The 14,566-nt window shown below is 47.5% G+C and overlaps 1 protein-coding gene across 1 annotated transcript; it reads right to left on the reverse strand.

Moving 5' to 3' along the window:
* Window positions 1–6,097: 6,097 nt before the first annotated feature.
* On the reverse strand, window positions 6,098–11,854 carry LOC309616944 (uncharacterized protein). The gene is made up of 4 exons (XM_082368358.1): window positions 11,798–11,854; window positions 9,437–9,526; window positions 8,712–8,803; window positions 6,098–6,384 (listed from the first exon to the last, which is right to left on the reverse strand). Exons 2-4 carry the CDS (start codon window positions 9,504–9,506, stop codon window positions 6,202–6,204), a joined length of 345 nt encoding a protein of 114 aa, XP_082224484.1. The 5' UTR covers window positions 9,507–9,526; window positions 11,798–11,854; the 3' UTR covers window positions 6,098–6,201.
* Window positions 11,855–14,566: the final 2,712 nt, after the last annotated feature.

The following is a 14,566-nucleotide window of genomic DNA, read 5'->3' on the forward strand; positions in this document are numbered from 1 at the left end:
ATCTTTTCAAATTAGTGTTTTCTTTTTTTGTATATATATATATATATATATATATATATATATCCCCATGAGTGGGATTGCAGGATCATATGGTAGCTCTATTCTTAGTTTTTTAAGGAACCTCCATACTGTTTTCCACAGTGGCTGCACCAGTTTACATTCCCACTAAGAGCACAGGAGGGTTCCCTTTTCTCCACACTTATTATTATTTATAATAATAAGCATTTATTATTTATAGAGTTTTTGATGATGGTCATTCTGACTGGTGTGAGGTGATACCTCATTGTAGTTTTGACTTACATTTCTCTAATAATTAGCGATACTGAGCATCTTTTCGTGTGCCTGTTGGCCTTCTGTATGTCTTCTTTGGGGAAATGTCTATTTAGGTCTTTTGCTCTTTTTTTCATTGGGTTGTTTGTTTGTTTTTGATATTGAGTTGTATGAGCTCCTTGTATATTTTAGAAATTAAGCCCTTGTCCATCACATCATTCGCAAATATTTTCTCCCATTCAGTAGGTTGTGTCCTTATTTTGCTGATGGTTTCCTTTGCTGTGCAAAAGCTTTTAAGTTTAATATGGTCCCATTTGTTTATTTTTGCTTTTATTTCTTCTGCTTTGGGAGACTGATCCAAAAAAACTGTTGCTCTGATTTATGTCAAAGAGTGTTCTGCCTTGTCCTCTTGCAGAAGTTTATGGTTTTGGGTCTTACACTTGGGTCCTTAATCCATTTTGAGTTTATTTTTGTATATGGTGTAAGAAAATGTTCTAATTTTACTCTTTCACATGTAGTGTGCAAATTTCCCACCACCAATTATTGAAGAGACTTTCTGTTCCCCATTGCATGTTCTTGCCCTTTTATGGTCATAGATTAATTGACCATACGTGTGTCGGTTTATTTGTGGGCTCTTTATTCTGTCCCATTGATCTATTTGTATGTTTTTGTGCCAGTATTATGCTGTTTTGATTACTGTAGCTTTGTAGTATAGTCTAATGTCAGTGAGCATTATTACTCCAGCTCTATTCTCTTCCCTTAAGCTTGCTTTGGCAATTCAGATCTTTCGTGGTTCCATATGAATTTTAGTATTTGTTTTAGTTCTGTGAAAAAACATCCTTGGTATTTTGATAGGGATTGCATTAAATCTCTAGTTTGCTTTGTTTAGTATGGACATTTAACAATATTAATACTTCCAATGATGAACGTGGGGTATCTTTCCATTTCTTTTTATCATCTTCAATTCCTTTATCGATGTTTTATAGTTTTCAGAGTATAGGTTTTTAAGCTCTTTGGTTAATTTTATTCCAAGGTATTTTATTCTTTTTAATGCCATTTTAAACAGGATTGCTTTCTTGTTTCTCTTTGTGATAGTTCATTACCATTGTATAAAAATCAACAGATTTTTGTATATTAATCTTGTAACCTTCAACTTCACTGAATCCATTTATTGGTTCTAATAGCTTTTTTAATTTATTTTTTTATTGAAGTATAGTTGATTTACAATGTTGTGTTAATTTTTGCTGTACAGTAAAGTGACTCAGTTATATACACACACACACACACACACACACACACATATATATATATATATATATATGTTCTTTTTAAAATTCTTTTCCATTATGGTTTACCCCAGGATATTGAATATAGTTCCCTGTGCTATAGAGTAGGACCTTGTTGTAATTCTAATAGCTTTGGTGGAGACTTTAGTGTTTTCTGTATATAGTATCACATCATCTGCAAATGGTGACAGCTTTACTTCTTCACTTCTAACTTGGATGCCTTTTATTTCCTTCTCTTGTCTGACTGCTGTGGTTAGGACTTCCAATACTATGTAAAATAGCAGTCATGAGGGTGGGCATTCTTGTCTTCTTCTTGATTTTACAGGAAACGCTTTCAGCTTTCACCGTCTAGTATGATGTTCCCTGTGGGTGTGTCATAAATGTCCTTTTATCAGTTGAGGTATGTTCCCTCTATACCCACTTTCATCAGAGTTTTCATCATGAACAGAGGTTGAACTTTGCCAAACGCTTTTTCGGTGTCTATTAGATGATCACGTGACCTTTAGACTTCCTTTTTTTAATGTGGTGTATCACATTGATTGATTTGCAGATATTGAACTATCCTCGAATCCCTGGAATAAAACCCACTTGATCCTGGTGTATGATACTTTTTATAAATTATCATATTCAATTTGCTAATATTTTGTTGAGGATTTTTACACCTTTATTCATTGGTCTGTAATTTTCTTTTTTGTAGTGTCTTTGCTTTATTTGGGCCACTACTCATATTACAAGATGGGACCCCCTCACTTAGCCAATCAAACTACTTTCTCTGACCATAGCCATAAAAATGAATCATATTTCATACAGATGGCCAACAGGCACATGAAAAGATGCTAAACATTGCTAATTAGTAAAGAAATGCAAATAAAAACTACAATGAGGTACCACCTCTCACTGGTCAGAATGACCATCATTAAAAAGTCTACAAATAACAAATGCTGGAGAGGGTGTGGAGAAAAGGGAACCCTCCTACACTGTTGGTGGGAATGTAAATGGGTGCAGCCACTATGGAGAATAGTATGGAGGTTCCTCAAAAAACTAAAAATAGAGTTGCCATATGATCCTGCAATCCCACTCCTGGGCATATAGCTGGACAAAACTATAATTCAAAAAGATACATGCACCCCAATGTTCATAGCAGCACTATTCACAATAGCCAAGACATGGAAACAATCTAAATGTCCATCGACAGATGAATGGATAAAGAAGATGTGGTACTTGTATGCAATGGAGTACTACTCAGCCATGAAAACGAACGACATAATGCCATTTGCAGCAACATGGGTGGACCTAGAGATTATCAAAGTAAGTGAAGTAAGTCAGAAGAGAAAGACAAATACCATATGATATCACTATATGTGGAGTCTAAAATATGACACAAATGAACTTATCTATGAAACAGACTCACAGACATAGAGAACAGACTTGTGGTTGCCAAAGGTGGGGGGTTGGGGGAGGGATGGATTGGGAGTTTTGGATTAGAAGATGCAAGTTATTATATATAGGATGAATAAACAACAAGGTCCTACTGTATAGCACAGGAAACTATATTCAATATCCTCTGATAGGGCTTCCCTGGTGGCGTAGTGGTTAAGAATCCTCCTGCCAGTGCAGGGGACATGGGTTCGAGCCCTGGTCGGGGAAGATCCCACATGCCACGGAGCAACTAAGCCCACATGCCTCAACTACTGAAGCCCGCACGCCTAGAGCCCGTGCTCCGCAACAAGAGAAGCCACTGCAATGAGAAGGTCGCGCACTGCAGTGAAGAGTAGCTCCCTCTCGCCACAAGTAAAGAAAGCCCGCGTGCAGCAACGAGGACCCAACGCAGCCAAAAATAAATAAATAAATAAAAATATCCTCTGATAAACCATAATGGAAAAGAATATGAAAAAGTATGTATGTATACGTGTAACTGAATCACTTTGCTGTACAGCAGAAATTAACACATTGTAAATCAACTATACTTTAATAAAATAAATTTGTTAAATGAATCATCTTTAAAAGTTACTCAAGCTCAATCAGAGCAATGAGGGAAATTTCAGTCAAGGAATATAACTTTCTGGTTTTTAGGAGGGACTGTCCCTCAGTTACAGGATGAATTTATATTGCAAATATCAGGGTATGGTCATTGAAATTTAAGGGTTTCCCTTATGTGGAGGAAAATTAAATCATACTAAGGATAATCAGTCTAATGACTACAGGGAATTGGGCTGGGTGCTTTATGAACAATGCTAATATATCATTTCTCTTAAAGTTAGTGATTGGTATGTAATAGACAGGGACAAACGACCTGGGATATACTGGGCTGCACCTAATGAAATTTCTTGTCTTAAACACTTACTTATGACGCTACTAGCTATATTGCTTGTATTCTGCCTATTTACAATATTGTTATTTCTTGCATTAAGAATTGTGTGACTGGGACTTCCCTGGTGGTCCAGTGGGTAAGGCTCCACGCTTCCAATGCAGGAGGCCCGGGTTTGATCCCTCGTCGGGGAACTAGATCCCGCATGCATGCCACAACTAAGAAGCCTGCATGCTGCAACAAAGATCCCATGTGCCACAGCTAAGACCTGACGCAGCCAAAATAAATAAATAAATATTTTAAAAAATAAAAAAGAATTGTGTGACTGAGCCTCCAATAAATATAATGATGCCTAGGCGACTTGAAACAACTGATCAAATATATAGTTCTACGTGAGATCAATGATCGTAATAGTGTAATTCTAGATATGGGAAGAAGCAACAAGAGGGAATCATTTCCTGGACCATGAGGGATTAGTAAGATAGGTGGTCCAGAGACATGTAAGGCTACCATTAACAGGGCATAGTCCAACAATAACACATTGAATGGCCTATCAGTTAAATACTCGCCTGAGCTAGCAACAAACCTTACTAGCGCCGAGGGAGAAATTGGCTATAAAATGCCTCCCAAACCTTGGTTGAATTTATGGCCAAGAGGAGGGCACTGCCAACAAAAGAAGTTTCCCCACCACCCACTTCTACAAAAATGAAGTCATTAGCCACTGCATTTGACACCAACAATACATCCGGAAAGTAATTAAGAGTGAAGATCAGGCTGAGGTACTCTATGCTCTGGGAAAACCGGCAGAAAGGCTTTCAGATAGTTAGATATTTTCAGGAGAAAATTTTAAAAACCACTATTCTTGTATCTTCTCATACTTAGACAAGCGCTAAAATCATAAGTGACGTATGTGTTCCTTGTGACTAACAGTACCCTTCTACCAAGCTGTGTGCTTCATTGCACATACACGTTCTCCAAAATCACATAGAACCTGACTTCCTACCTACCTTTTGGATCAGTTCCTCAGAGCTCTCTGAGAGGCTGTCTCCTGGGCTATAGTCCTCAGTAAACCCCAAACAAAATGGAAACTCACAGCCCTCACATTGTACATTTTCACTTCAGTCGACAATTTCTGTGGATTTTGTTGTTGTTGTAGTTAAGTGGCATTATTGTGTCTAAAGATAAGTGTTACATGCATATTCCAAGTATTTATGCAATATCTGAAGAGGTAAGTGAATGGATGCTATGAATCTTGGAAGGTATGAATGTTGGAAGATGCTCTTCCACTCACAGTTGTGTGACCATCTGGGAAAGTCCCAGTGTCCACATGTGTGAGGTTATTACCATGATGGTTAAGGGCATAGACTCTGGAGCCAGCCTGCCTGGGTTTGAATCTTGTCTTGGCTACTTATGATCTGTGTGACCTGAAGCAAGTGACATGAACTCTCTGTGCCTCTGTTCTCTTGTCTTGGAAAGAGAGATAACAGAACCTGTCACGTGGTTGTGAGGATTAAGGGAATCAAAAAGTGTAAAGAAATTAGCTCAGTGCTTACCACATGGTCAGTGCTCAAGAAACATTCCTTTTTTTTTTTTTTGGCCATGCCATGCGGCATGGGGGATCTTAGTTCCCTGACCAGGGGTCAAACCCATTGCATCTATGTTGGGAGCTTGGAGTTTTAATCAGGGAAGTCCCGAAACATTCCTTATTCTAAATATTTGTGTAAAAATGGAGGAGATCCTAGTCAATGGGAGAGAGATACAGAACTGAAGAATACACTTACTCACTCATGTATTCATTACAGTCTCGTGCTGAGGATAAATTAACTTAACAGACCCAGTCAGTAGGGACACAATAGCCATTCCCCTTTGCTATAATAATAGAAGCAATTAGGTGAGCACAGGATTGCCTAGCTAAGGACTACACTTCCCAGCATCTCTCGCAGCTAGATGTGGTCATGTGACTATGCTCTGGCCAATGAGGTTTGAGGAAAAGTGATCTGGGCATCTTGTAGGAGTTGCCCTTTGAAGGACTAAAGTGTGTCTTCCCCTTCCCTCATCCTCCTCCCCTTCCCCTGAGCCACAATGTGGATGGGATGTGGGGGGGTGAGCCCTCTCCAGCCACGTGGCACAGAGCACCAAGGTCAAAGGACCCTGGCTGCCCAAATCCAAGGAGTGTCTACACCTTCGACCCGAGAGGTTAACACACAGACCACCAACATGGAGGACAAATCAATTTCGGCATATTTAAGCAGCTGTATTTTGGAATTTTACATCACAGTAGCCCAGCATGTTTTGGGAGCGCGGGGTCTAGAGCGGGAAGCAGAGGGTCCTCGGGTATTAGGAAAGGCAGAGGATGCTGAGGCAGCACAGGGGACATTCCCACGCCTGGATCTCCTCGTACTCTGCACCAGGCTTGGAAGGGGAGGTGCAGTTCGAGCCAGGTTTCGAAGGTTCAGGAGGAAATTGGGAATCAGAGTCAGAGTCATCCGTTTCCAAGTAATAGGCGAAGCAAACAGTTGGCTTAAAGGAACGAGAACACAGAAGAAAGAGGAGAACGTTAGTGCCCTGGCTAGCGTCCGCTCTCCCAGGTGTGAGGGCTGAGCACGTGCACTCAGGGGCAGCCCACTTGGGGCTGAATTCCAACTTGGCTACAAACAGCTGGGGATCCTGGGGCAAGCGACCTGACCTTCCCTGGCCTCAGTTTACACTTCTGCATAATGAAGTATAAATAAGTGCTTTCTCAAAGGGGGTGGGTGTGAGGATTGAACAGGATAATCCAAGAAAAGGATCTTTAGCAATGTTTGCTGCTTCGTGAGAGGGTTTTTCTTCTACTCAGTGCCCTCATCTTTGCAAAACAGCTCTTCCCCAGAATGTCCTTAGTGTGGGTTTCCCAACATCCACGCTGAGGACATTTCGGGGCAGGATCTTCCTTTGCAGCGTGTGCTGTGCATTGCAGGATGTCGAGCGGCATCTCTGGCCTCTACCTGCTGTACACCAGCAGCATCGCCCCTTCAGCTGTGACAACTAAAGATGTTTCCAGACATTGAAGGTGTCTGCAGGGGGACAAATCGCCTCTGGTTGAGAATCACTTCCTCATCCATACTTCTGTTCTCTGAGTTTGGGGAAAGGTAAGGACCTTCTACCCCATACGCTCCCATGGTCATGTGACCCAGGCTGGGGCAATTAGGGTCCTGCATCCCCTCAGCGGATGATTGGTTCAGTGGTGGGCAAAGTACCCAAAATGGGCCAAACAGAATGCTCTCCACTTCTAAGATTTTTGCTTCATGAAAAATGTGTCCCAACTGATCTCTTATTAGCTAGCTGCATGGAGAAAACAAAATCAGAAAGTATTCAGTAGAGAAATCGGACAAGCATTTCTTCCGAGTACATCAGCAATGATGGCAGACAGACCTCGTGTGCATCTAGATGTGATGTCTAGAAAAGGACAGGGCATCACTTAGGTGGTATTCCAGAGATCATAGCTACCCTGAATCTCATTCACGGGGAAATGGTTAAAAAATAAATAAATAAACAAACAAACAAATAAATAAAACAATATGGGGTGTAGTGACTCTGGTCTTCAAAGTTGTCATAGGCAAAGAAAAGCTGAGGAGATTTTCCAGATTAAAGAGGACTAAAGATACATTACTAAGCACAATACCTGGACCAGAATGGACCTTGTGCTGTGGGGAAAAGAACGAAAAAAAAAAAGGTAGTATGTAGCTAACTCACAAAACAGGAATATGGACATAGATTCGATGAAAGTGTGCATAAGGGTAAAAGCCTGAATGTTACAACAGTCCCACACTTATGTAAGAGTATATTCTATATCTAAGGTGATAGACTGCGGAACGTATATATAAATATATATATTAGAGAGAACATGAAAATAAAAAATATTAACAATTGGTGAATTTGGATGATCTTTGTACTGCTTTGCAAAATCTGTGACTCTTACATTCTTTTCTAATAACATTTCTAGAGAGTCCTCCCTGGGACTGCTGCAGGCACTAATAGGAAGGGTGTTCCTGAGAGCATCCTGACCCTGTGCCTCCCCTGACCTCTCCCCGCGGCACCCCTGGCTCCCCATCAGGGCCGCCCCAAGCGCCGCTCCTGCCTGTTAAGAATCCCAGAGATAGAGCAGACGCCTCATTGGCTAAGGTTGAGTCACCTGCCCAGCCTGGAACCAATCATAAGGAACCTTGGCATTGCTGGCTCTGATTGGTCAGGGGCATACCTGGAGCTGGTCTGAGGATGGGATTAGATCCATCCGAAGGGCATGGAGACAGGTGGTCCCCCAAGAAAAACCAAGGGTGTTAGTAGGAGAAGGAGGAATGGTATCCAGGTGGACAAAGCCACAGCTGCCTACGCAGGAGAGACCCTTACGTAATTCATTCCCTCACTTAATCAGCCCATGTGTATACAGTGCCTAACGCTGGTTACATCTGTTCTAGGCAGGGGGATATGCCATTGCACAACAGAGGAGGTTGCTGCTCCCCAAGAACCGCTCTAGTAGGGAACACAGATGATGAACACACAGATACAGGTATGCTCTCAGGTAGCAATAATAACGCTGAAGAAATTGAGCAAAGCAAGGGGTTAGGGAGAAATGAGGCAAAAGTGAGCAAGGGAGGCTTCATGGAGGAGGTGACATTGGAGCAGAGGCAGGAATTAGGAAAGAAAAGAAGGCAGGAAAGAGGGCAGCATCTCCAAGAAAACCATCCCCCAGAGCTGGGGCTACATCCTCAAGGGTACAAGGGTCTCTGCTGGGCAGAGGGGGTGGTGGATGTGCCTTTCCTCTCAGAACCCAGGGGACTCTGGTCAAGCGAGGAAACAAGCAGACTTACCAAGGGACAGATCGGCAGGAGTTTGGCTGACATCCTTCCCTCCTTTTTGGAGGGATTGTTCAGCAGATCATCAGGGTTCTCAGAAGGCAGGGCTGAGGGAGGAGGAAAGAGGCATGAGGCCATCTTGCCCTCTGAGGCTTGAGAAACAATTAACAATAAAATCTTCATCATGAACCCTTGACAAGAGCTAATATGTGCGGAGTACTTGCTATGTGCCAGGCACGATTTTAAGCATTTTACAAGTATTAGCTTGTTTGGTTGTTCATTATAACTCCCTGAAAAAACTACTATTATCATCTCATTTTACAGATGAGGAAACTGAGGCACAGAAAGGTTAGGGAGGTTGAACAGCAGTCCCTGCAGACATGCATTAAATTGCATCCTGAAGCCTCACAGGGAACAGACTGGGAATGTCAGTGGGTGAAGGGGCTGGGGTAAGACAACAGGGGTGTCCAGGCCACAAAAAGAAGCTCCAATTCATTCAGCTCCCAGGAGACACCGCTGTAGGCTCTGAGCAGGGGAGAGACAGGACGCACTGACATGAGGGGATGTCAGGGAGGTTCCATCCTGGGTGCCCCTCAGGGCCCTCCCTCCCCAGGAAGAGCCAGTGGGAGATATTTGGGGTTGGGATCAGTCTTCAGCGTCAATACTTCCCCATCAGCCGTGCCCTGGAGGCCCTCCCCACCGCCACCTGCACACAGTTTTCCACCCCATGTGTGTCTCACCTCCTTTCTCGGGCGGCTTGGTCTGCACCTCCTCCGTTTCCTGGCCCTCGATGGTGCTGAGAGGTAGCATCGTGACACCACAGCTGCTCCCTATGGACAGCAGACCAGAGCAGTCAGTGCCTGGCCTGGGGACCCAGATGGCCCGGGTGTGAACCCCAGCACCGCTCTCAGATGTCAGGTGGACTCAGACAGCTCCATCCCCTCCCCAAGTCTCCAGGTCCCCAACATCCAAGGGGAGTGTTGGCAATGCCTCCCTCCTAGAGTGGCTTCCAAGGCCCAGTGTGTGATGTGGGGAGAGCATTTGGCACAGCACCTGCCAAGGACAAGACCACGGCTAATGATGCCTGGGTCTCATGTCCCTTTAAGAAAAGAATAGAAATATTATGGCACAAAGTGCTGGGGCCTGAAGGTGCAGCTCAGTTAACTTTATATCAAAAGGGCCTGTGGTGTCTGGCATACAGTAGGCACTAAATAAGTGCGCTCATGGCCAGCATTCCCAGTGCTGTATTTCAGCCCGGTCCTAAGGCTACATTGCAGCTTGACCAAATGGTTCAGACCAGGACCTCTCTTCCCTGTCCTCGGGGGCCTCTTCTGGTACAGGATGCTCAAGTGACTGCCCCTCAGGACTGCTGTGAAGACGAGGGGGCCGGTCCACAGACCCCTCACCACAGCCCCCGGGGAGCGGCCAGCACTGCTGCAACGGTGCCTAGCAGCAGGCTCAGCTGTGGGGTCCTGGGGCCCCGCCTGCACCCCAGCTTTACCCTGGGCGGGACTTGGGCCAGTGTGTCTGGAGGGTGCACTGAGCGGTTCCAGCCTGCCGGTCACTAGCCGAGAGATCTCAAGGATCAAGCTCGCCAGATTTAACAACAACAAGATTACAAGAAATACACAGCAAACTGAGATTTGAATTTCAGATACACAAATCGTTTTTTAGTATAAGTAGCTCCCAAACACTGCATGGGACGTGTCTACATAAAAAATCACCCTTTATTTATTTTACCAAGTTATGTTTAAGTATAGGCAAGAAATATCTGGGACATAGTTACACTGAAAGGTAATTCTTTGTCTGAAATTCAAATTTAAGTATGCATCCTGTATTTTACCTAACAAGCCCCGATTCAGCGGGTATTTAACCTCTTGTGCTGTCAGGTTTCCCCTCCATAAAAACAAGGACAATGAATGATTAAACATGAGGGTTGAATATGGTTAAACACATGTCAGGTATTGAGAACACAGCCTGACACAGAGTCAGGCAGTTTATGTGTTGGATCCAACTCTCTTGTTATTGGTGGGGGGGAGGGCGGTTAGGAGGCCTCTTCCTCCGCCTCCTCTGCCGCCCCCACCTTCCCTGCCTCACTGTCTCTGCTGCCAGGACCTTCCAACCTGGCCTCTGACCTCTGATCTCCCGCAGCACCCCTCCCCCATCCGTGCAGGCCCTGGTTCTGGGCCAGGTCTTCCAGGGAAGACAGAACCTCATGGAAGAAGATCCGCAGGTCACAGAGCTTCATGCTTCAGAGCAGCTGAGGCACAAGGGCCTGGCTGCCCGTTCAAGTGTGGCTGGGGAGTTAGGGCTGGCCCGGCAGGACCATCAGACACACGATGACCCCCCAGGAACTTGGTGATCCCCCATCAGGGACTCACAAGCACACTCCAGCACCCCATGATGTTCTTTGAATACCTCTGAGACACCCTTTGAGTCCACAGACCTATTTGTAAAAATTGAGACCCACCAGTAGATACACACACACACACACACACACACACACACACACACGCTTGGGATACACACAAAGGCAGATGCACAACCTGAAAATACAAGTCACCCTCTCCAACACAATTCCCCTCTGGCGGGCACCAAGGGCCGACCCCCAGTCTCACCCATGGCCCATCCCCCAGAGGCTGCCCCTCTACGATGCACGCCCCTGGCAAGCTCCCAGCCCCCACCCGCAGCCAAGCAAGTGCAGGCGCAGAATCACTGGAGCCTGCACAGCCCTTTGCCAAGTGTCCGTCTCTTAAGTAAATCTTCATAAGCTTCCTCAGGCGCCCCCCCAAAGCCTCCAGGAGGGGCTCCACGCCCCCCGAATGGCCCTCTGGATGTTCTTTTAGGCCAATTCCGTACCTGGCCCCTTGATCCCGAAAACACCTCTCCTAAAGTATCCCCTCCCCCCATACCCCGGCCTCCTCCATCCAACTACAAAGTCCCCCATCGGCCCCTCCTGCCCCCTAAACCTCAGGACCAGGACCCGGGCGCCTCCCCCACCTGTCCTGGACGGAGTCCCCGCCACCCCTACTACTGACACCCCAGCCTCCTCTGTCCCCTCCACTCTTCCCTCCTCCCAGTGGCCAGAGAAATCCTCGGACCTGGAGTCGCCCCGCGGCTCACGAGGACCTGAGCGTCCCGACCGCCCTCAGGGGAGACGCGGGTTCCTCAAGGGGCCCCACCGCGCGCACCATCGGGTCTCAGGGGCTCCTAGACAGCAGCTCCTGTGCCCCATTGCCGCGAACGCACCCGCACATCCCCGAGGAGACTCTGCAGCGCGATCCCGCGCCGCCTTGGCCCCAAACTGTCCCCGCCCTGATGACAGGGACCCTTCAGAGCTGTGGCCTTGGGACTGACCTCCCGACCTCGGTTCCGGCTGGGCCGCTGGGCAGGAGCGGGCGGGCTTGCTCAGTGCTTGTCCTTGGCGCCCGCGCAGCGCTGGCTCCAGAGATGCCCGAGGAGGCGGTGGACAAACTTGTGCGAATGAACAGGGCTGAGCTGCTCGGCGACACGCACAAACCCCCCACCCCCGCCCCCGAACACAAGTCAGGTGGTTAAAACAGTCTCCGACACCAGCACAGGCGTCAGAGTGTTGGCTGCAATTGTATTTTTACGGGGGAGGGTCAGGGGGCCTCTTCCTCCACGAAGGCCCCCCAGCCTGCCAGCATCACTATCCTTGTTACTGAGGGGTTCCTACTGGGCCTCAGAATCCGTCCCCTCCCCCAGCGCTCCTCCCCCACTGCCCAGCCCAGGCCTTCCTAGGAAAGGCACAGAGGCTCATGCTTCAGAGGCACTGGGGCCTGGGGACCCCTTGGGGGTGTTTGGGGGACACGGTGGGTCCTGCAGGATCATCAGGTACACAATGAATCCCTCCCACGAGGTGACCTCCTGCCCAGGACTCACACTCCTGCTCACAGTGGGATACTTTCAGAATCTCAGAGACACCACTTTGGCCTCAGTGTCCTGCTTGTACAATCTAAGACCCACGTGTAGATTCTCAAATACACACAAATGGGCAGTAACACATCCTGAGTTTCAGTAACACTCAGGCATGTGCACGCACACACACACACACACAAATGTGCAGATACACACAGCTTCAAATACTGGGCACACCAGGCACACACACACGGCAGGACACACACATCTGCACACTTAAAACTCAAAGGGCACCCTATGGGATACTCAGACCACCTCTGCCTGACACCCCAGGGTCCACCCTCAGTCTCACCTGGGGACCCATCCCCCCAGAGGCCTCCCCCTCTCAGATGCCGCCTATCACTCCGCTTTGGACGCCCCCCAGCTCCTACTCACAATGGCTCACATTAAATCTCAGAATCACTCCTTCAGCCTTGTAAGCTTGAAAACATTGAGACCTCCTAGCAGATCAGACAGACAAATATGCAGAAATCCATCCACAGAAATACAGGCATGCAGACACACAGACACAGACACACACACACCTGGAAAATCGGAGTCACCCCCTCAGCCTTGCAAGCCTTTTAAAAACAATAAAACCCACTTGCTCCCCACTTACAAATGTGCAGATTCAGATCCACACAACTTCAAACCACAGGTAACCCACGCAGACACACCCACACAGACACACTCACAGTTTTCAGATAAACACGTTGGACACTGGGGCATAAAGACACAAACACACCTGCGGCCACATCTCAAAACTCAAAATCACCCTCCAGACACATGATTCCCTCTGGCTGACCCCCAGGACAGACCCAGGTCCCGCTGCCCAGAAGCTGCCCCCTTTCACACGTGCGGGCCAGTCATGCTCCCAGCGCCCCCCGACAGCCGGGCACTTATGCACATAACCACTGTTGGCTCAAAAGCCGTTTTCCAAAAGCCCTTCTCATTCCCAAAACTTCATACGCGTCCTCCGAGAACCCTCTTTCCGCAGCTCCAACGCCCCCCAAACTGCTTCAGGTATTCCCTCCAAATCATTCATCCATGCCCCCAGCCGGCCAAGTTCGTAACTGGCTCCCTTAACTCCCAACTGACCCCTCCAGGGTCCTGGAGGCCCCTGAATAACCGCCTGCCACCGCCATCAGATTAGCATGCCCCTCACATAGTGAAGACATGAGCTCCCCAAATTCAGACACACAATCAGACTCTGCTGCAATCACACACCCGCACAGAGACACACACACACCTAAGTACCCATCGACTCCACCTGTCAGACAAAAATGCACACCCTTGGGCACAACTCCGCAGAGTCAGACGCAGACTCACACAGACGCCTCACAAAGTCAGAATTCGTGCTGTGTGGAATCCCATTAAAATCTCCCGCCCTGGGACGGACAGACAAGGCCACACACTCCCCGGACCCCAGCAGAGCCACACTCCCACCCTGACACAGTCACCTGCTGGCGAGCCAGTCACTCACTCACACCCACGCCCAGACCCTTCACCCTCGGAGACACAACAGGTCAGGAAGGGGCGGCCGAGGACCCTCCCGCTGTCACCCCCATTAGCGCGCAGCCGAGCCACCCCCGCTTCCTCCACTGGCAGATACAGAGCCCTCCCCTCAACACACACACACACACACACACACACACACACACACACACACACACACACACTGTCCCTCTCCCAAGCCACCTCCCATCCTCTCCTGCCGAAAACTCACCGCTCGGCGCACTCTCTGCCTTCCCTCCGAGCCGAATGCGGGTGGGCGGAATTCAAACCTGGACCAAAACGCTCTGAGAGCCGCCCACCGAACTACCTGTCCCAGAAGGCACCGCGCCTCGCCGCGCTAGCCGCTCCGTGTCTGCTAAGGAGCTCGAGCCTGGGTGGCGCTCGAGGACCTCTGGGAAATGTAGTCCCGAGACCGAAGGGGGCGGTCCAGGGACGCC

This window comes from Balaenoptera borealis, assembly GCF_965194805.1.
Source record: "Balaenoptera borealis genome assembly, chromosome: 19".
NCBI classification, from domain to species: Eukaryota; Metazoa; Chordata; class Mammalia; order Artiodactyla; family Balaenopteridae; genus Balaenoptera; species Balaenoptera borealis.